The sequence below is a fragment of the Rana temporaria genome, chromosome 1 (assembly GCF_905171775.1).
Source record: "Rana temporaria chromosome 1, aRanTem1.1, whole genome shotgun sequence".
Lineage (NCBI taxonomy): Eukaryota > Metazoa > Chordata > Amphibia > Anura > Ranidae > Rana > Rana temporaria.
In genome coordinates, this window is record NC_053489.1 from 246,738,493 (window position 1) to 246,759,182 (window position 20,690).

A 20,690-nucleotide genomic window follows, 5' to 3' on the forward strand; every position below is an offset into this window, starting at 1 on the left:
ATAGCAAGTTGCTTGCTATAGGGGCACTCATGCAGGCTTGCTCTCAAGCAGCCGCACTTTGTGTGTCAATTAACACAAACAGTGCTGCTCGGCCTCACCCCCTGCTCCCTCCTCACTGCCTGTGATTGACATCAGCTGGAACCAATAGCTCTGACTTCTGTCTCTGAGCCAGTGAGGAGGCAGAGAGAGAGCAGCGATGTGACAGAGATATCTGGTTTAGGTAAGTATATGGGGGGATGGGGTGGAGTCGCACACAGAAGGTTTTTTACCTTAACACGGGATAGCATACATTACGGTAAAAAAAAACTTTCTGCCTTTGGAACCACTTTAATGATTGTATTTGAAACATAAATGTCCCTGTGTAATAAAAATAATGTTAGCAACTATTAAAACAGATTTCCTCTCAGAATTTCCTTCAAACCTACTTTGACCTCTTTGTTTCTTAGACTGTAGATGATTGGATTTAGAAGTGGGGTGAGGAAAATAGCTATAAAACTATCCCCTGAGGATCCAGAATAGGGTCTCGAGTATATAAATACACAGGGAACATAAAATAGCATAACTGCAGTTACATGTGAGGCACATGTTGAGAATGTTTTCATTCTTGCATCCACGGTCTTGATTTTCATAATAGCAGCAAGCATCATATGTACATAAAATGTAAGGACTATTATGAAGCAGAGCAGGGCAACAGCTCCAATGTTGGCTAGAGTTACGTTTTGTTGATGGTAGTATCAGTACAGGCCAGCTTTAATATAGGAATGATATCACAGAAGAAATAGTCTATTGTGTTGGGACCACAATAGAACAGAAGAAAAGTGAAAAGTGTGTGAGTCATTGAATGTAGAGACCCTGTCGTCCAGCACCCACAGGCAAGACTTATAGAAATTCTCCAGCTCATCAACCTCTTATATTGTAGGGGTTGATGTATGGCCACATAGCGATCATAGGCCATGATGGTGTACAGAAAGCATTGACAGCTTGCCAAGAAATGGAAGAAGTATAACTGACATACAGATTCATTGAAAGGAATAGTCTTGCAAGATAGGAAGTTACTCAATAATTTTGGCAAGGTAACTGAGGAAAGACAAATATCCAGAAAGGAAAGATTTGTCAAGAAGAAGTAAATGGACTTACGAAGAGCAGGTGTCCCTTTAACTGCTATGATTAGCATAGTGTTCCCCGCAATTGTAAATATATATATCAAAAAGAAAATCATAATAAAGAAAAAGTGAAGATCCTGTGTGTGTGTGGGATTCCTCTTAGTATAAACTTTTTTATCACTAGTGAGCTGTTTCTATCCATGATTGTGGAGCCAAACATGTCAACTGTAAAGCTGTAAAGCATGGCCTTGTATCCAAGACCTGAACCTAAATCATGCTAATGACTAGCCTATTTCTGTATATGTACAGTGAAGATAAATATTTATTACTTTCAACTATGCTCTTGGGTAGCATTAATTGTTCCCTAAGTAAAAGGAATAATACGTGTTACATAGGGGAATCAAATGCATTTCCCATGTGTAAGGGAAATTAATGCAGTTTAATTACATTCAGAGGGTAAATATGGTAGCAAATAAAATAATTAACAAAACCTTTTTTTTTTTTTTTTAATGAGGTCATTGATTAAAGCAGGCATGTCCAAAGTCCGGCCCGGGGGCCAATTGCGGCCCCCCTGGTGATTTAATATGGCCCCCCTGGGGATTTGGATATATATATAGCCATTGCAGCCTCACATGTGCCCTGTGCCCTGGGGGCCACAAAAGATATATACCGTATTTATCGGAGCTGCCTCAGAGGGGACAGGACATGCGCCGTCGGATTACATGAAGAGATTCTCCCATTTACTCAGCGGCATCTGTAATAGGAAGTCCTGTTTCCTGGGATGCCATTGGATTGCTGTTCTGTTTATCATAGGAGGCGGGACTTTGTATTAAAGAGGCCACGAGTAAACAAGAAATTCTCCTGTTTGTAATCTGATGGCACTTGTCCCTCCCCCTTCCTGTCACCTCCGAGGCTGCAGATGGGCATCGATCAGGCTGCACTGATGGCAATGGTAAGGCTGCATTGATGGCAATGGTGAGGCTGCATTCATGGCAATGGTAAGCCTGTGCGTGTTATACGCTGATAAATACGGTATATCCAAATAACACGCCCAAGCTCACCCTTAGTCCTAAACAGCGCTCGGGATTTGTTGGGGCCACAAAAGAGATATATACAGTATATCCAAATCAGGAAGTGAAGGCTTGTCAATCAATGTGAAGGCCCTTACACATGACGTGCAGAGAAGGTCCCAGCTCTTTGATCTGTCCCACGAATGTTACCGCAATAGCAAACTGAGGAGAAGAGCACGGATGCAATCAGGGGCATCTTCTACCGCGATTGCACAACCTTTACTGCTTCTTTATATTCTTTAATTGTGACATTACCATTTATGCGATATTGCCCTGTTGTTTGCACAACGTTTACATGTTAGCATTGTGTGATCAAAGTGGAACTCCAGGGAAGACACATTTTTCCTTTGCTTCAAACCCCCTGCATGTTTTTTTTTTTTTTTTTCTTTTTTAGCTGTCCACATACCAAATTTCTCCTGCTCACTCTTGCCTACAAATCGTAAGAAGAAAACACAATACCTGGTTCACTTATAAATTTAACAATAGGGACACATACACAAAAACCCTTATGCTAGCTATACACCAGTCGAAAACCAGTCAAAGAATCATTCGAACGTATTATCAAAAAACTAACACACGTACATGAGAGCAAATGATATTGCCATCCTGTAATGACCAAATTTCAAACGATAAATCATTAAATGGACATACTGTAAATTAATCAGTTTCTTGTTCCTTTTTTTGCTTCTGGGTCACAAGTGCACAGTACCCACAGTTCCTGTATTTGTGTAAATAATTTTTATTCCCCTATTAAAGTGGCTGTAAAGCTTTAATTTTTTTTTTACCTTAAAGGGGTTGTAAAGGATTTTTTTTCCCCCTAAATAGCTTCCTTTACCTTAGTGCAGTACTCCTTCACTTACCTCATCCTTCGATTTTCCTTTTAAATGTCTTTATTTCTTCTGAGAAATCCTCACTTCCTGTTCTTCTGTCTGTAACTCACCACCGTAATGTGAGGCTTTCTTCCTGGTGTGGAGAAAGTCTCTTGAGGGGAGAGGGGGCAAGCAGGAGTGTCAGGACGCCCATTAACACACAGCTCCTTTCTCTATCTGCAAAGTAGCTAATTAGCATACCCGACGTGGAAAACGACGCAAACTCCACCCAGCGGGCGCCAAAGTATTACACCTACGATCCGAAGGCGTACGAAGCCGTACGCCTGTCGGATCGAAGCCAAAAGCCGCCGTATCTTGGTTTGAGGATTCAAACTAAAGATACAACGCGGCAAATTTGAAAATACGCCAGAGTATCAGTAGAGTATCAGTAGATACTCCGGCGTATTTCTTCTGTGAATCTGGCCCTTGGTGTTTACAAGTTCAAAAAAAGATCAACGATCTTAAGAGCGTGGTCCGGAACAAGGTGGCTAAGATCACTGCCCATACCAGGGGCACTGGAGGAGGGGGGCCCTGCCCCATCCGTCTGAGTGAGGAGAAATGGGCATTGGCCCGGTGTTTCCAGCCAGAGCAGGTGGTGTTCCTGTGGGGCCAGGTAAGTTTTTGCTTTTTCTATCTGGTGATTAGCATGTGTGGGTGGGGGAAGGGAAGATGTGCCAAGTGTGTGGATCCTCAAACCTGTGATTGTTTTGTGTCCTCCACAGATGACCAGGAGATTGCAGGCCCATCAGGCCAGGAGGTTGCTGGCCCATCAGGCCAGGCTGCTGCACCACCCCAAGGACAAGAGGCTGCTGAGGAGTCCCCAGGGGAGGGGAGTGGCCAAACCTCCCCTCATGAGGAGGGTGAGGGGGAGGAGGATGAGGGGGAGGAGGATGAAGGGGCGGAGGAAGAAGATCTTCAAATTGGCCGGGAAGTCCTTTTGGCCTCTGATATGATGACCTTTGAGGATACCCTTGAGGCTACCCCTGAGGCTACCCCAGAGCCTACCCCAGAGGCTGGCAGAAGTCAGGCCACCATCAGGGGTAGCCCCTCCCACTCCTCCCCCAACAGGCCGCAACCCACAAGGGTCACTCTCCCCCCTCCTCCCAGGCCACAAGTCTCAGGGGCAGGCAGGATGGGGACCCAGGAGACCAGGGGGGTGGCCAAGCGTCTGCCGGCCAGTCTTCAGAAGGACAATGCCCGACAGACCCGCACTCTGGGTCAGATAAAAGTCACTCTGACCCAGATGGAGCACAGCCTGGGTGTAATGAAGGAGTCACTCAGTGATGTGGCCACCAACTTATTGGCGGTCATCACATGTTTGTGTGAGCTGCAGACCGCCACAACAGGCGTGGCCCAGGAGGTGACTGCCCTGACCCAGGCTGTGCAGGACAATACCCGGGCTGTCCAGGACAATACCCGGGCTGGCCAGGCCAATGCGGCTTCCCTCACAAACTGTCTCACAAGGATAGCAGTGGCCTTGGAGGGCAGGCCAGCAGGAGGACAGACACCAGGGGAGGCTCCTCCTTCCCCTGCTCACCCACCCCCCCATGAAGATACTCCCTCCCCTGCTAACACCCCCCCCATGAAGATACTCCCTCCCCCGCTCACAACCCCCCCCATGAAGATTCTTCAGTTGCCCGTGGCCGTGGCCGTACCCGTGTCCGTGCCCGTGGGCAGCCCAGACGGAGCAAACGCCGCCGCAATTAATTTGCAGGGTACTTTTTATTTTTTATTTTTTTTATTTTTTTTTATTTTTTTATGATTTTGTTTTGTATACTGTACTTATGATTTGGTTTATGTGTGTGAATGATGTGTGAATGTGGGGGGGTGGCATTCCTGATTAAATAAGGGTGTCACCCTCAGTTTTGGTGGAGAAGGGATCCCCAGGACCAGGGAGACGTGATCCCAGGTTCCTGAATGGTGTATGAATGCACAGTAACAGAATTGGAGCCGTGGCGTGGCGTTACTGCTCCCAAGTACCAATGGGGGGGGGGGTACTTGGATCTAATCTAATTAGATGTGCATGTGATATGTCTGTGCTAGGGACCACAGTGGGTGTGCATGCATGCATTCTCATTGTGACATAATTAATGTGTGTGTTTACTGTGCAAAGATGCATTCTGCGAGGCGTCTCCTGACTGCTGTTCCCTCAGAAGAGGGTGTACCCTCGGTCACTGAAGTCACTAGTCTAGCTATGCGCATGGATGCCCCTGGCATGTTGGCATACAGATTGTAGTCCAGCAAGTGTGTGTGCTCAGCTCTTCCTTAATGGTGTTGCTTTAGCTGACCATTACACGGCATGTGTAAAATTAGGGCACCTTTTATAATGTGTAAATTGACACATTGAAACTAACAGAAGCGCACAGGGCGTAATCTACGGCGCACACACTTAATTTTGTGGATCGCCCTATCTCCCTCATTTGCATCTTTGCCTATCAAAACAGCGGCGTTTCTAGCGTAATTTGCGCACAGAAAAGCGCCGGTGTAATTATTTTAGGTAGGACGGAAAAACAGGATTTTAAGGCGTATCTCGTTTTGAGGATCAGGCGCAAATATACGCGCCGTGTAAATTTCAATTACGCCGCGTATCTCGAGTTAAGTCGGCGCATCTGCTTTGTGGATCTGGCCCTTTATCTCCAAATACGGAAAGGTTTCTTCACAGTAAGAGCCTTGAACATGTGGAATAGACTCCCTCAGGAGCTGGTTCTAGCCAGCTCAGTAGATTGTTTTAAGAAAGGCCTGGAAGCTTTCCTAGATACACATAATATAACTGGATACTAATATTTATTTCATTTACTTTATTTACACTTTTTTCACATTTACTTTTTTCAACCAGACTATGTAACATGTGTGAGACTTTTTCACTGTTTAGACTGATTATGTGAGGAACCCTGTTGTTGGCATACACTGGTCTGGTGAAACTGAGACTGGTGTGGCAGTGATCAGGAAAACTGTTGCTGGCTGGCGGCTGCACTGGTCCGGTGTGGTGGCAATCAGGAGTACTGAATCCAGCTACACTGTTATGAGGACACTGTGACTGGTGTGGTGGTGATTGGAGACATCGACTAACTGCACTATTAGGGCTTGTTCCCTTTAGCTGCACAGGGAGCAGCTAGGGGTGTACAAATGTCATGGCTGCGATGCTTTGTCAGTGGGTGGAGGTGATTAGGGACACTGACTGGTGTGACAGTGATTTGGGACATTGACTGACAGCACTGGTCTAGTGTAAAAGTACTGCTGTGACGGTGATCAGATACAATAGCTGGCAGCGCTGATATACAGTGATTTCAGAGCAGCCAGTCATTGTACATGATCACCACCACAGCAATTTTTTTTACATACTGTCACGAGAGCAGTGCAGTCTCACTATAATGACACTGTACTGCTCTGAGAAGGTGATATGTTTTTTTTTCTTTTAAACTGTGATTGCTTACAGCTGTATTGATGACAGCAGTAAGCAATTAATTTTCTGTACCATGTGATCACTGTGACAAATCACAGAGATCACAGTAGTAAACAAGGGCATCCTGAATGAAAACCCTTGTTTACTACTGTAATGGCACGTACACACGACCGGTTTTAAAGTCATGGAAAAAACGATGATTTTCTCGACGTGATTCTTGTCAAGCCTGACTTGCATACACACGATCGTGAAAAAAAAATGCTTGTGACGTACAACACGTACGACGACACTATAAAGGGGAAGTTCCATTCGATTGGCGACACCCTTTGGGATGATTATGCAAATTTCCCTTCTCATAACCTGCTTCTGAGCATTCGCGTTTTTTCCCCGTCTGTAAAACCTACACACGACCGTTTTTCACGATACAATAGAGCATGTTCTAAATTTTTAATGCCCATTTTTCACGTCAAGAAAAATGCTCTGGAGCCTACACACGGTCGTTTTTAATGACCAATTTAAAACATGGCATTTTTCTCGTCATGAAAAATGGTCACGGCATTACTGTGATCGCTATGATTGGTCACAGCAATCACATGGTACAGGGCCAATGACAATGGACCTGTACCTCAATCTGTCATCCGCTGTGTCTGAGGCCCCGTACTCACGACCAAACATGTCTGCTGAAACTGGTCCGCAGGCCAGTTTCAGCAGACATGTTTGGTCGTGTGTGGGCGCGAGCGGGCCGAATTCCAGCAAACATTTGCCCGCCGGGCCTTTTCCCAGCGGACAAATATTCCTGGACTTGTTTTAAAACAGTCCGCTGGAATCCTGCCCGCTCGGACATGTACGGTCGTCAGTACAGACCTACCGTACATGTCCAGGCGCCCACCGTCCCTCGCATGCGTCGAATGACTTCGACGCATGCGTGGAAGCATTTTAAAGGCGGGCCGCCCACGTCGCTGCGTCATTGTCGCGGCGACACCGCGTCATCGACGCGGCGACACCGCGGACACGCCCCGCGTATTGTTTACGCGCGGACTTCTGTACGATGGTGTGTACAACCATCGTACAGAAGCCCTCTGGCAGACATGTATGGTGAAAACGGTCCGACGGACCGCTTTCACCATACATGTTTGGTCGTGAGTACCCGGCCTCAGGGACACATCAATCACAGATTGTACGGGTATGTCCTCCCAGAACAGTGCTTGTCCCTTCCGGCTGTATATGTACAGTGTCTAGGTGGGCAGCGGTTAAAGACAGAATTATGGTTTTGTACATACCTCTTCCCTCAATGTAATTGCTTTTTCCCTCCCTCTGAAAACCATATCTTAATATATACATTTTTCTGGTACTTTCTCCCTTAACTAGTTACAGTTACCCTAAATGACGCCTCCTTTTATTGTTGTAACATACAATGTGAAGGGCCAAGTCTCTACCAGCAACTGACACAAAATCCTAAATGAACTTCAGTGCCTTTATGGAAGTTGTCTACCCTCATGTACACACGATAATTTTTCGGCTTGTAAAAAACAACGTTTTCATCATTACACACGATTGTTAAAAAAAAATGTTCTAGCAAAGCACAGTGATTTGGGGAACTATAAAGAGGAAGTTCCATTCGGATGGCGCCACCCTTTGGGCTGCTTTAGCCGATTTCGTGTTAGTAAAAGACGATTTGCGCTTTTCTGTCTGTTACAGTGTGATGAATGTGCTTACTCCATTACGAACGGTAGTTTTATCAGAACGAGCGCTCCCGTCTCATAACTTGCTTCTGAGCATGCGCAGGTTTTTCACGTCGTTTAAGCCCTCACACGATCATTTTTTACAACCCGAAAAATGACATTGTTTAAAACGTTGTTAAAAAACGCAGCATGTTTGATTTTTTTTTTTTTTTTCAATTTTCAGAACTCGAAAAATGATGTGAAGCCCACATACGATCGTTTTATATGACATTTTTTAAAAACTTTGTTTTTTACATGCCGAAAAATTATCGCGTGTACGCGGCATTAAGAAACACATACTAGGGCTGAAATGTCCGCAGAAATGCAGTCTGGATGTGTGCTGGATGCATTTCTGTAAGCATGTTTTTATGCGTTTTTGCTGCATTCTGTTGCGTTTTGCCACACTTTTTTCCCAACGTTTCCTGGTTTTGTTTTGCTGTAATGTATTTTTTAATGTGTTTATATGCGTTCTGGTGAATTTTTGGTGTATTTTTTTTTTGCGCTGGAATGTACTGGAACTGACTGAATAAAAACCTCAGGGGTCAATATAGAGTTCTATATAATCTTACATTTTGATTGTAGAAGTTGAGTTAGAAAATCATATTGGTCACTTACTTCTTGAAAGGCACCTAGCTAACATACAGTATATAGTCCCAGTTTTTGATTACTTTATTTTTTGCTATAAATATTACATAAATGCGCCTCTTCCCAGATGGGTATGACCATTTCTGCAGTTTTTTTAAAAGGACACCATGGGGGAGATTTACTAAAACTGATGCACACAAAATCTGGTGCAGCTGTGCATAGTAACCTATCAGTTTTCAGGTTTATAGAATGCATTTAGATAAAAAAAACCTTACTTTACAACCACTTTAACTTAGAAAAGTACCTTCTACTGCTATGAGCCTCCTCCTATTTTTTTTTTTTTGCTGATTTGACCCATGGTCCCACTGTATGTAGGAACTTAGCCATCCTTTCCGATGACTGCAACTAACATGCACGACTCATTTCAAACAAATGAAGGACGTTAACCACTTCCCGCCTGGTCAATAGTATATTGACGTCCGGAAAGTGGTTGTGTTATCCTGACTGGACGTCTATTTACGTCCAGCAGGATAACATGCCGGCGTGCGCTCGTGGGGGCGCGCAGCGCGGCGTTCGCTGATGCGAGGTGGCAGTCTGACACCCTGCATCTCCGATCTCGGTAAAGAGCCTCCGGCGGAGGCTCTTTACCACATGATCAGCCGTGTCCAATCACGGCTGATCACGATGTAAACAGGAAGAGCCGTTGATTGGCTCTTCCTCACACGCGTCTGACAGACACGAGTAGAGGAGAGCCTGATCAGCGCAGCCCCCCCCTCGGATGCCCACACTGGACCACCAGGGAAGCCACCAGGACAACCAGGGAAGGGGGTAAAGAACAAACAAAAAAAATGAGAATAGATGCCAATCAGTGCCCACAAATGGGCACTGACTGGCACAATATGGGATAAACAAGTGATGCCCAGCACTGCCATTAGTGCCACCCCTCAGTGTCCATCAGTGCCACCCCTCAGTGTCCATCAGTGCCACCCCTCAGTGCCCACCTATCAGTGCCCATCTGTGCCACCCATCAGTGCCACCCATAAGTGCCGCCCATGAGTGCCCATCAGTGCTGCCTATGAGTGCCCACCAGTGCTGCCTATGAGTGCCCATCAGTGCCGCCTATGAGTGCTCAGTGCCGCTTATGAGTGCCCATCAGTGCCACGTACCTGTCTGACGCTCGGCCCATCATTTGCATGGGGTCACGCCTCATTTGCATGGGTTCATGCCCACTTCCACCTACGCCGATGTACGCCATCAAAACCCACGCCACGCTGGCGCACCGTTGGGAGTACTGGCTTGCTGAATGCAGTGCTTGCCTCTCTGCGCTGTGTTGGCGTAGCGTACATTGTTTGCCCTATGGCGGCGTAATGTGCGTCCTGCTCTCTGTGAATCTGGGCCTCTGTATTTATATTAAAGAAGCCCATCTTAAACACAGTGGCCCAGATCCACAAACGAATTACGCCAGCGTATCTATTGATACGTCGCATAATTTCAAAGTTCCCCTGTCGTATCTTTGTGTTGTATACACAAAACAAGATACGACTTAATGAGGGATCGATCCGACAGGCGTGCGTCTTAGTACGCCGTCGGATTGTAGGTGCATATTTACGCTGGCCGCTAGGTGGCGTTTCCGTAGAATTCCGCGTTGAGTATGGAAATTAGCTAGATACGGCGATCCACGAACGTACGGCCAGCGTATTTTTTTACGTCGTTTCCGTAAGGCTTTTTTCGGCGTATAGTTACCCCTGCTATATGATGCGTATCCTATGTTAAGTAACTTACAGTTTTTTTTTGGTATCCTGAAAGAATTTCCGCCGTAAGTTACGGTGGTGTAGTGTAACTTAGGCGGCGTAAGGGCGCGCAATTCAAATCGATGTGATGGGGGCGTGTTTTATGTTAATACCTCGTGACCCGACGTAAATGACATTTTTTTTGAATGGCGCATGTGCCGTCCGTGGGGGTATCCCAGTGCGCATGCTCGAAATTAAACCGGAACATGCCAATGCTTACGACGGTGACGTCATTCTACACAAAGCCCTATTCGCGAACAACTTATGCAAACGATGTAACATTTTCAAAATTAGACGCGGGAACGACGGCCATACTTAACATAGGATACGCCTCATATAGCAGGGGTAACTATACGCCGGAAAAAGCCTTACGGAAACTACGTAAAAAAATGCGCCGGCCGGACGTACGTTCGTGGATCGCCGTATCTAGCTAATTTGCATACTCGACGCGGAATTCGACGGAAACGCCACCTAGCGGCCAGCATAAATATGCACCTACGATCCGACGGCGTACTAAGACTTACGCCTGTCGGATCGATCCCTCATTCAGTCGTATCTTGTTTTGTGTATACAAAACAAAGATACGATGGGGGAACTTTGAAATTACGTGGCGTATCAATATATACGCCGGCGTAATTCGTTTGTGGATCTGGGCCAGTATTTTCATGCACTAGGAGGAAAAAGTGAATTATGCACATATTGGAAAACACTAGTTTGTTCATTAAAGCCCAACTCTGGGCTACTTTTTTAAATAGTCCCCATGCATGTAAAATACAAATGAGCAGCTTTGACTGTAATATTTACCTCTTCTCTTGTGTTGCCCCCCGCTGCCCATCATGTAACCAGCCTAAAGACTTCTGCAAAAGACTGAAGACTGCCGAGGGAGGGGGTAGCGCTAGGAAGTGGATAGATAAGACTGGAATTGGACATTAGCTATAACATTAGCTAAGCATTAGTTGCATTCTTAATAGAAATAATGTAAACCCTTTCTTTATTTCAGTGGTTTGTGACAAATATCTGTTTGCTGTTTGTTTCTGAAAGGTTTGCTGATAGCATTTTTGACCTCCTGGTTTCGTAGTGTGTAAATAATAGGATTTATTAGAGGTGTCAGTACTGTATACAGCACAGACACCAGCTTGTCTGCTGCATAGTTCACTGGCGGCCTCAAATAGATAAATATGCATGGTCCAAAAAAGATTGTAACAACCAGGAGATGGGCTGCACATGTAGAAAATGCTTTACGTCTCCCTTCTGAAGAACGGATCTTTAAGATTGTGGTTATGATTCCAAGGTAGGAGAACAATAGCACCACAAAGCAAGTGAGTGAAATCATCCCACTGTTTGCTATAATAAATATATCAATAAAGAAGGTGTCAGAACAGGCAAGTACAGCTAGTGGGTGGACATCACAGAAGAAGTGATTTATCTTGTTTGGACCACAAAATGGCAGCTGGTACGTGATAAAAGCCTGGGTAAAGGAATGCAAGAAACCTGCTAGCCAAGTACATGCCACCAGCCAACAACAAAATTTGGAATTCATGACAATGTGATACCTTAGTGGATTACAGATAGCCACATAGCGATCATATGCCATGACAGTCAGAAGAAAGCACTCTGTGCCACCAAATAAATGAAGGAAGAAAAGCTGCAATATGCACTGGTTAAAGGAGATAGTCTTTTGATATGAGAAGACATTAACCAGCATCTTTGGGATGGTGACTGTTGAGTAGCACATGTCCAAGAAAGACAAGTTGCTGAGAAAAAAATACATAGGTGAACGCAGATGTGGATCAACATGGACTGCTGTCATGATGAGAAGATTCCCTGATAAGGTCATCAAATACAAGGCGAGAAACACGACAAAGAAAATAACCCGAGCTTCATGTGAATGGGAGAAACCACTAAGGGTGAACTCTGTTACAAAACTTTGATTTTGAAGATCCATATTCTTCTCTCAATAGGGGATAATAAAAAAAAAAATCTGTAAAAAAAACATGTTATCAATGTAAACTTTTTTTAACATTTAAACAACAACATAATTAGAAATTAATTATATTATTTGTAAGTCTAGCATTGTTTTAGCACAGAGCTATAACTGTTTTTTAAATCCTCTTATGTTTTTTTGCTTCGGATTTTCCAAATTAGTGTTTTAACTGGACATTTTTCTTCACTGCGTAAAATAAACATTTACAATTCACCAAATATAATTACTATACCTACTAAAGTAAACAGAAACATGGAACAAATACCCCTAATGCCGCGTACACTCGATCGGTCAAACCGTTGAGAACGGTCTGATGGACCGTTTTCATCGGACCAAACCAATCATGTGTGGGCCACATCGGTTATTTATCCATAGGTTAAAAAAAAGCAATCTTGTTTTAAATTTAACCGATAGAACAAAACCGATTGTTTGTAGGCACGTCCATCGGTTAAAAATCCAGGCATGCTCAGAATCAAGTCGACGCATGCTTGGAAGCATTGAACTTCGTTTTTTTCAGCACGTCGTTGTGTTTTACGTCACCGCGTTCTGACACGATCGGGTTTTTAACCAATGGTGTGTAGGCACGACTGACCATCAGTCAGCTTCATCGGTTAACCGATGAAAACGGTCCATCAGACCGTTCTCATCGGATGGACCGATCGTGTGTACGCGGCATAACGTAAGTAGAATTTATTGCTCTTTGAGTGGTGTACATTTAAGTGAAATGTTAGGCCGCGTACACACGGTCGATCCAAACCGATGAGAATGGTCCGACGGCCGTTTCCATCAGTTCACCGCTGAAGTGGCCTGACGGTCTGATGTGCGTACACACCATCGTTCCAAAAACCGATCAGGTCAGAACGCGGTGACGTAAAACACACGACGTGCTTAAAAAAACGAAGTTCAATGCTTCCAAGCATGCGTTGACTTGATTCTGAGCATGCGCGGGTTTTGAATCGATGCTTTTCTGTACTAACCATCGGTTTGGACCGATCGGGCAGCGGTCCATCGGTTCGATTTTAAAGCATGTTTTAAAATTTTGGACCGATGGGCCATACACACGGTCAGTTTGGACCGATGAAACTGAACTTCGGTCCATTCTCATCGGATTGGAACGACCGTGTGTACGCGGCCTTACTCTTTTCTATGGATAACTGCACCTCGCTAATCACCTTTGCATGTATAAATATATATATATAACACTGACATGGGGCTGATTTACGGAAGGGTTGGAGTGTTAAACTAGTGCTCTATACACCTCAATCATCTAATCACTTGCAAGTGAAGTTCATAGTTGTAAAAGTTCTGTTTTTAAATTTCTCTCCACATAAAAGGGTATTTAAAGACCACAAATTGTCAATGAGCTATGAGGACTTTCTATTCAATTTGGAAATAAGCGCCATTAAATTTTACTAGTTTTTGTAGAGTATTATTAACTGTATGTAATGTACCATATGTTTAAATTGCTCTGGTTTACTGTATATTAGTATATATTTTTAAATATTTTAAATATTTTTAATTAAATACTTTCCTTGGTTCACTGCTTGTAAAATTTTTGGGAAAAGCTGTCCAGCTGTTAATGCATATGAGTTGAGTTGAGTTGAGAGGTATCTTACTATAGAGCGGTCTTACCCCGAAGGGTCCCGACACGCATAGCAGACAATAAATAATATATGACAATAAAGAAACATCTAATACAGGTATACTAAACAAAAAAGCGCCTTGCACTCTATGAAGAGACATACAGATCAGCGAGATAGACGGGATTTGTGCCTTGTTGACATAGGCAAGAATAATTTTGTATAACAATTTAGCTGATCTCATATTTATATCATCCCTTGTGTTGTATTGTGGGTTGGAAATTCCCTTGGAATACTTATCAGAAGAAATAAATAATTTATTTAGTTTTTTTAATGATACAATTATCTTAATGAAAAGAAACAGATTCTATATTGTAAATATAAATTATAGAACAATATTTTACTTTGTTTTTAATAATAAAATAATAGGATTATTGGTGCTGTAATCTGGCTGACTGCAAACATCAGAAAATGTAGATGCTTCCTAATTATTTCTATGTATATTCTGAATGTATAGATAACAAATCCATATAGTTTTTTTTTTTTTTTTCAGTTTGCCAAAAGGACTGTAAATTCCTCGGCATGGAAGGCTGATCGGGCCTAAATTGCCAATCATACTTTTCCTGAAAAATATTCACAAAACTTTAATCCATTCTTGCCCACAATCTGTTAATTAATACTCCCTGGCAGAACTCTCTGTACTGAGGACACGTTAATTAATGTTCTCCCTTATGAGAGCCAGCAGTTAGCACTTCATGGGGCTGTTATCTATCAATCGGCAGACCACACCAATGCTGATTGGGAATTCAACAGAGTGGTTTCCAACCATGTGATCATTATGTCAGCTCTGAAATATGGATAACATGAAGGATGTGTGCTCCAATGCCAAAAAATAAAGCCTTCAACCTGCAGGTGAACACTGACACCTTCAGACAGCTGAGTTCATCTGTAGTGCCATCTATTTAATAGTTCAAGGAGCCCCTATTGGAGGAAATATTGGCATTATTTGTATCATCTATTTTCATTGGCTGGTATTCTGAGCTTATTGGAATCTCTCTCTCTGGATACTTGTGTACCCTTGGAACATTTTATATTATCAACCATATGAGAAATGTGTTGGTAGGGGGCGCTAAACCATGACACGAAAATGTGCTAACAAAAACATAACAGAACATGTGTCATGGATAATGAATTAATAATTGGTGACAGTGATTAAGAATACAAAATATCAGGTAAATAGTCCATGATTTCTTCAATAAATAAACTAAATAAGATGAATCAAATCAAAAGTTTGCAGACAGTCCTTCATTACTTGGCAGAAAATCTAAGTCCCACCCAATGTGCTCTAATGAAAAACCTGCTCACCAGATTTCCATGACCTCTTTAACTAAAAAGAAGGTCTGGGATTGCTAGATTGGAATACTGGAACAGGTTTTTCATTAGAGCACATTGGATGTGACTTGTATTTTGCAAGTGGTGAAGGACTGTCTGCACACCTTTTATTTGATTCATCAAGTTCTAGTTTATTTATTAAATAAATCATGGACTTTTTACCTGATATTTTATATTCTTAATCACTGTCACCAATGATTAATTCATTATCTATGACACATGGTCTGAAACTGTTTTTGTTAGTACGTTTTAGTGTCATTGTTTAGCTGACGTAGCTGACGTAGGAATCAGCTACTGTGAGCCCAGTGCAGGACACACTCCAAGAAGACCAAGATATTTGATTTTTTGGAGATTTGATCCCAGTTTTTATATTGAGTACTGTATGCAGTTTATCACCCAGTCCCAGAAGGCCATTCTGTATTCAGAGTCATTTGATCCTTTTCCCCAGCTCAAGAAGCAGAGCTCCATGTTTTAGCAAGCCTGTGAGCTACAAAAAGAGTATATATTAATATAGATAGTCGAGATATAGAGAGCTTTTAGTTCCATTTGAAGGGCCAGAAGTTTGTTTTTACTTTGGCAGGTAAACCAATCAAGCATGCTAAGTTAATTTGATTGGCTGTTTTAAGCCTTCCAGGTTCTTGCTGAGGTAGCCATACTAACATTAAAGCTCACTCATGGAAGCAGACCAGGCAACTAAGGATGCTGCATTACAGCCCGGACACTTGCTGGGTCTGTGCAACTCACAGATTTCACCCTAGATCTGGCCCAGTATTGCTGGGATTAATAATTCAACTTTAAGGACCCCAGAATGAGAAGAACAAGTGGTCCACAGGAGGAAGCTTCTTAAAAAATTGATCTTTTATGTCTGCCAGTCACTCTTTTCCCTCCAGCTTTACACATGGACCTTGTCATCAGTCACAAGCAGCTATGGCTGCCTTAATAAATGAGCATGGGATAGACCCAGGGCTCACCACAGTTGTTTTTATATTATACCACTTCTTGTTTTACCTGTTACCAAAGGTGTTACCAAAAGCTGTACATTCCTTCCAGAGATTACAAAAAGATATGTCCAGAAGCCCAAGTCAGGATCTTAGAGTATGCATTTTGTCTGTATGGACATGTTTTCTGGGTGTCCAGTGGCAAATGCTACTTCAAAAGCCACAGTAAAAAGTGTTATCAGTAGTTTGTAAGTACAGAGTGCCAGAATCTACAGAGAGTAACAGATGAAATCATTTTTATAGTAGAGTCCTTAGTTTTGAGGTTTTATTTTTACACTCACTACTGTCTACAATGTAGCGGAAAAAGTAGAGTAAGAAACTAGAAAACTTTTGCCTGAATGTTTTCTTACATTTTATCAAGCCCCTAAGGCAGGGGTGTCCAAACTTTTTTCAAAGAGGGCCTGATTTGATGAAGTCAACATGTGTGAGGGCCGACCTTTTTGCCTGACATTCTTTAAACCATTAAAATTAAATGCAAATTAACTAATTCACGGCCCAACAAGAATTATCTTGCCTGTGTGGCTGTGTGTGGTGAAGAGATGAGCTTGGGCGTGTTATTTGGATATACCGTATTTATCGGCGTATAACACGCACCTTAACTTTTAGAGGGAATTTTGAGGAAAAAAATGTAATTTTAAATAAAGAATTGTGAAGCAAAATAAGGGTCAGTGCAGATTAATGCAGCCTCACCATTGCCATGAATGCAGCCTCACCATTGCCATGAATGCAGCCTCTGAATGCGTGATGCTTTGGGATTTGTTGGGGGCTACAAAAGAGATATATATCCAAATTACCAGTGGGGCCACATTAAATCGGAACGCGGGCCGCAATTGGCCCCCGGTCCGGACTTTGGACATGCCTGCCCTAAGGGGATGTTGGACTCTCTCCCTATGGGATTTGGCTTGGGAGTGGGTTACTGACTTGCTTATATTATGTCTCAGCAGCTGAAGTCCTCAATTCAGATCTCACAGAGAATGTTGTTGATCTTTTAAGGTTTTTGACAAACCAATTTATGTGTTATCTCCCCAATTCCAGATCCTAAAAGTTTGGAAGGATCTAAAACTAAAGCCAGGTGACTTGTGGATTTTTAAGAGACATTTATATATACAGAAATGTTTAGAGACTCAATACAGCATCTCTTTCATGTACAGTTGTGCTAAACTTGAAGGGAAAGTCACCTGGATCCACACCAGACACTGCAAAAATGACAAAATTAAAAAAATATCTGTGTTTGATTTGTGAAATAGTAGGGGGCAAGGGTTGTGGGGATGAGGCCCTTGTCTCCATCCTCTCCATGTTGAGGGCATGTGGCCTGGTACGGTTCAGGAGGGGGGGGGCGCTCTCTCGTCCCCCCTCTTTTCCTGGTATGGTATGGTCTGGTATGGATTTTTTGGGGGAACCCCACTCCATTTTTTTTAAATTGTGCAGGGTTCCCCTTAATATCCATACCAGACCTGAAGGGCCTGAAATGGAATATAGGGGGACCCCGCTTTTTTTTTGTTTTTTTTCTTTTTTCAAAGACTTTGATCTGTATTGCCAGGACCCAACAATTCATGAATAGCCACAAGTAGTTTTAAATTACTTTTTTTCCTTTAGAAATTACATTTTGTGCAGGGACAGTTCTAAACACTGGAAACATGCGCTACTTTACAGGCATACTATAGACATCCCCAGGTATGAAATTTAAAGGAATATTTCACTTTTATTGTTTCACTTTAAGCATTAATAAAATCAATGCTCCCTGATACATGTCTCCTGGGCCAGGACCCAGGTCCCCAAACACTTTTTATGACAATAACTTGCATATTAACCTTTAAAATTAGCACTTTTGATTTTTCATGTTCGTGTCCCATAGACTTTAATGGTGTTCGCGTGTTCAAACAAATTTTTTGCCTGTTCGCATGTTCTGCTGCGAACCGAACCAAGGGGTGTTCGGCTCATCCCTATTAAGCATCACCCAACTAAATAGACCAGCAATTAACCACTCAAAAATTAGAGGCTGGAAGGGGCTGAACAAACACCATGATGGATACAAAATAACAATGACAAAGATACACATATATAAAAAAAATATACAAATAAATATATATATATATTTTTTATATATGTGTATCTTTGACAGAGAGAAGAGAGAGGCCCTTCTACTTATTATACACAGTATGCAGAAAAGTTATTTGACAGACAAGGCTTGCATTTTCTGTTCGCTCCTATTTGCTTTGTATATTGAACCTTTGGTGGTTTGTATTAGAAATTTGTATTACACATGGAATCTGGGTTAGAAACAGGTAATTTAAGATCTTCCTTTTTGTGAGCAATGTACTTCTTACCTTGACTTAATTCAAACACGTAATTTTCCGCAATCTCCATAAGACCCTGGACATATACAATTCACTATCAGGTTATAACTGAAGGCCTCGCACTTTATGCATCCCCTCAGACACTCCAATCTCAAATAACCAAATACTTTCTGTATACCTGCAAGACCACTTCACTTAACCATCTGGGATTAAAGATCACCAACACAAGGTCTGCATTAAAGGTGTTGTAGGGAGGGGCCTGATGAGAAGACGCGTCGGAACGTGCTGCCGCTGCTAGCTCTGAGGAGCTCCACGGACTCTATGGATCCCACGGGCGTGCACTAGCCTGTGTCTCCTCCCGTCCCCCCGCTGTGCCTCTTCCCCCCGCTCCTCCCGCTCCCCCCGCTCTGCTACTTTGATACCGCTCTGCGGAGCACGGCTGTGGGGTCCTCCGGGAGACATATAGCGGTGGAGTCCAGGCTTTCTGCAGGCTTATTGCAGGCTGTTCTGCAGGCATTGGAGGAGCTGAGGGGCTGCGGATCCGTGTGTTGGGCGTACCGTGCTGTGATAAGGAGCTGCGTGGAAGTGATGCCCGATTCGGCTGTGCAGCTCGTCTGATTCCTCTGTCTCGGTGGCGTGAGTAATTAAGTGTCTGGGTGTCAGCACGGCTCTATACGGCTCAATACGGAGCAGTGTGCAGCGTATATTATTGATATCATTGAGGGAAGCTGCAGCTGACTACTGACTGTGAACTGTGAACTGTGAACTGATAGGAAGATTGTACTATCAATGATGAAATGATGAAACCTTAATGCAATGTAATGTAATGCTATCTGATTGACAATCTCCAGCTAACCATTTAAAGGCACCTCAGTGAGCGTGGCTGTGGCTGTAGCGGATAGCTGATAAAGGAGGATTGATTGAAAACTGTCATTGACTTAAGACTATCCAATTGCTAGCTAAACGCTAACCATCAGTCAATTATAAAATCGCATTTCAGCGAGTGATGTTAAGTGATGAAGTGGATCGCTGAGTGAAGACTGTCACTAATGAATGCTAAATAATTACTAATTATATTGCCAATCATAAGCTAACTATAAACTGATTATATAGCGGGGCATGACACAGCGCATTACAGCGCACTACAGTGAGTGAGGTTGAAGCAGCAACCGTAGCGGTTTGTGGACTGCCACTTTAAGCAATTACAGGGGGTGTAGGGTGTGTGGGGAATAGTGCGATAGATTAGTACGTGTGGAAGCGTGGCTTTCCTCCCATGCCCCCTATCACCGCCCAGCGCAAGCTCACCTACCAGCCCACACTACCCCCCCACAGTTCGCCGGTAGTCAATACACTTTAAATATCAATTGTTGGGAGATGCCGGAGCGGGAAACATGAGATAATAGGAGAAGAAGGGGGAAAAAAGTAAGGTAAAGATAAAATAAGAAAGAAAAGAAAAAAGAAAAGAAAGAAAAAGGAAAGGGATATCAGAAGATACCTTTTTATCTTCAGAGGCACATCAACCGAGGAGAATTAATAGCCCCACTACTTACCCGCTTTTTATCCATTTGAGGTACCTGAGTGGTCAATAGTGGCACAACCATTCTGAATTGAAAGCCCCCATAGCCGATCAAATCGACCGTGCCAAGAATATTTGGGGGATCTCTCTCGCACTCGATCGATAGTGTATCTAACACAATATAAGAAATGAGAGGCCGCCCAGTCAGGGGTGTTGTGGCCAACGCCCCCAAAATAAGTGCCAGCCCTGGAACTATAAAAAAATACATGACACAAGATACTTCCAAAGACTGCCCTAGTGAAACATCTGGGGCAAAAAGCCGACTGTCAATGGGTCAACAAAAAAATGGACGGAGAAGGTACTCTGAAACAGTGACAACCAG

The 20,690-nt window shown here is 43.3% G+C and overlaps 1 protein-coding gene and 1 pseudogene across 2 annotated transcripts; both read right to left on the reverse strand.

Moving 5' to 3' along the window:
- Positions 1-386: 386 nt before the first annotated feature.
- LOC120909043 lies at positions 387-1,210 on the reverse strand (annotated as a pseudogene).
- A 10,226-nt stretch (positions 1,211-11,436) lies between these two features.
- On the reverse strand, positions 11,437-12,486 carry LOC120924884 (olfactory receptor 4Q2-like). 2 transcript variants are annotated; one of them, XM_040335863.1, is made up of 2 exons: positions 11,589-12,486; positions 11,437-11,474 (listed from the first exon to the last, which is right to left on the reverse strand). In XM_040335863.1, exons 1-2 carry the CDS (start codon positions 12,484-12,486, stop codon positions 11,437-11,439), a joined length of 936 nt encoding a protein of 311 aa, XP_040191797.1. The 2 variants fall into 2 exon arrangements, with proteins under 2 accessions (XP_040191797.1, XP_040191796.1); XM_040335862.1 differs by lacking the exon at positions 11,437-11,474 and having other exon boundaries at positions 11,504-12,486.
- Positions 12,487-20,690: the final 8,204 nt, after the last annotated feature.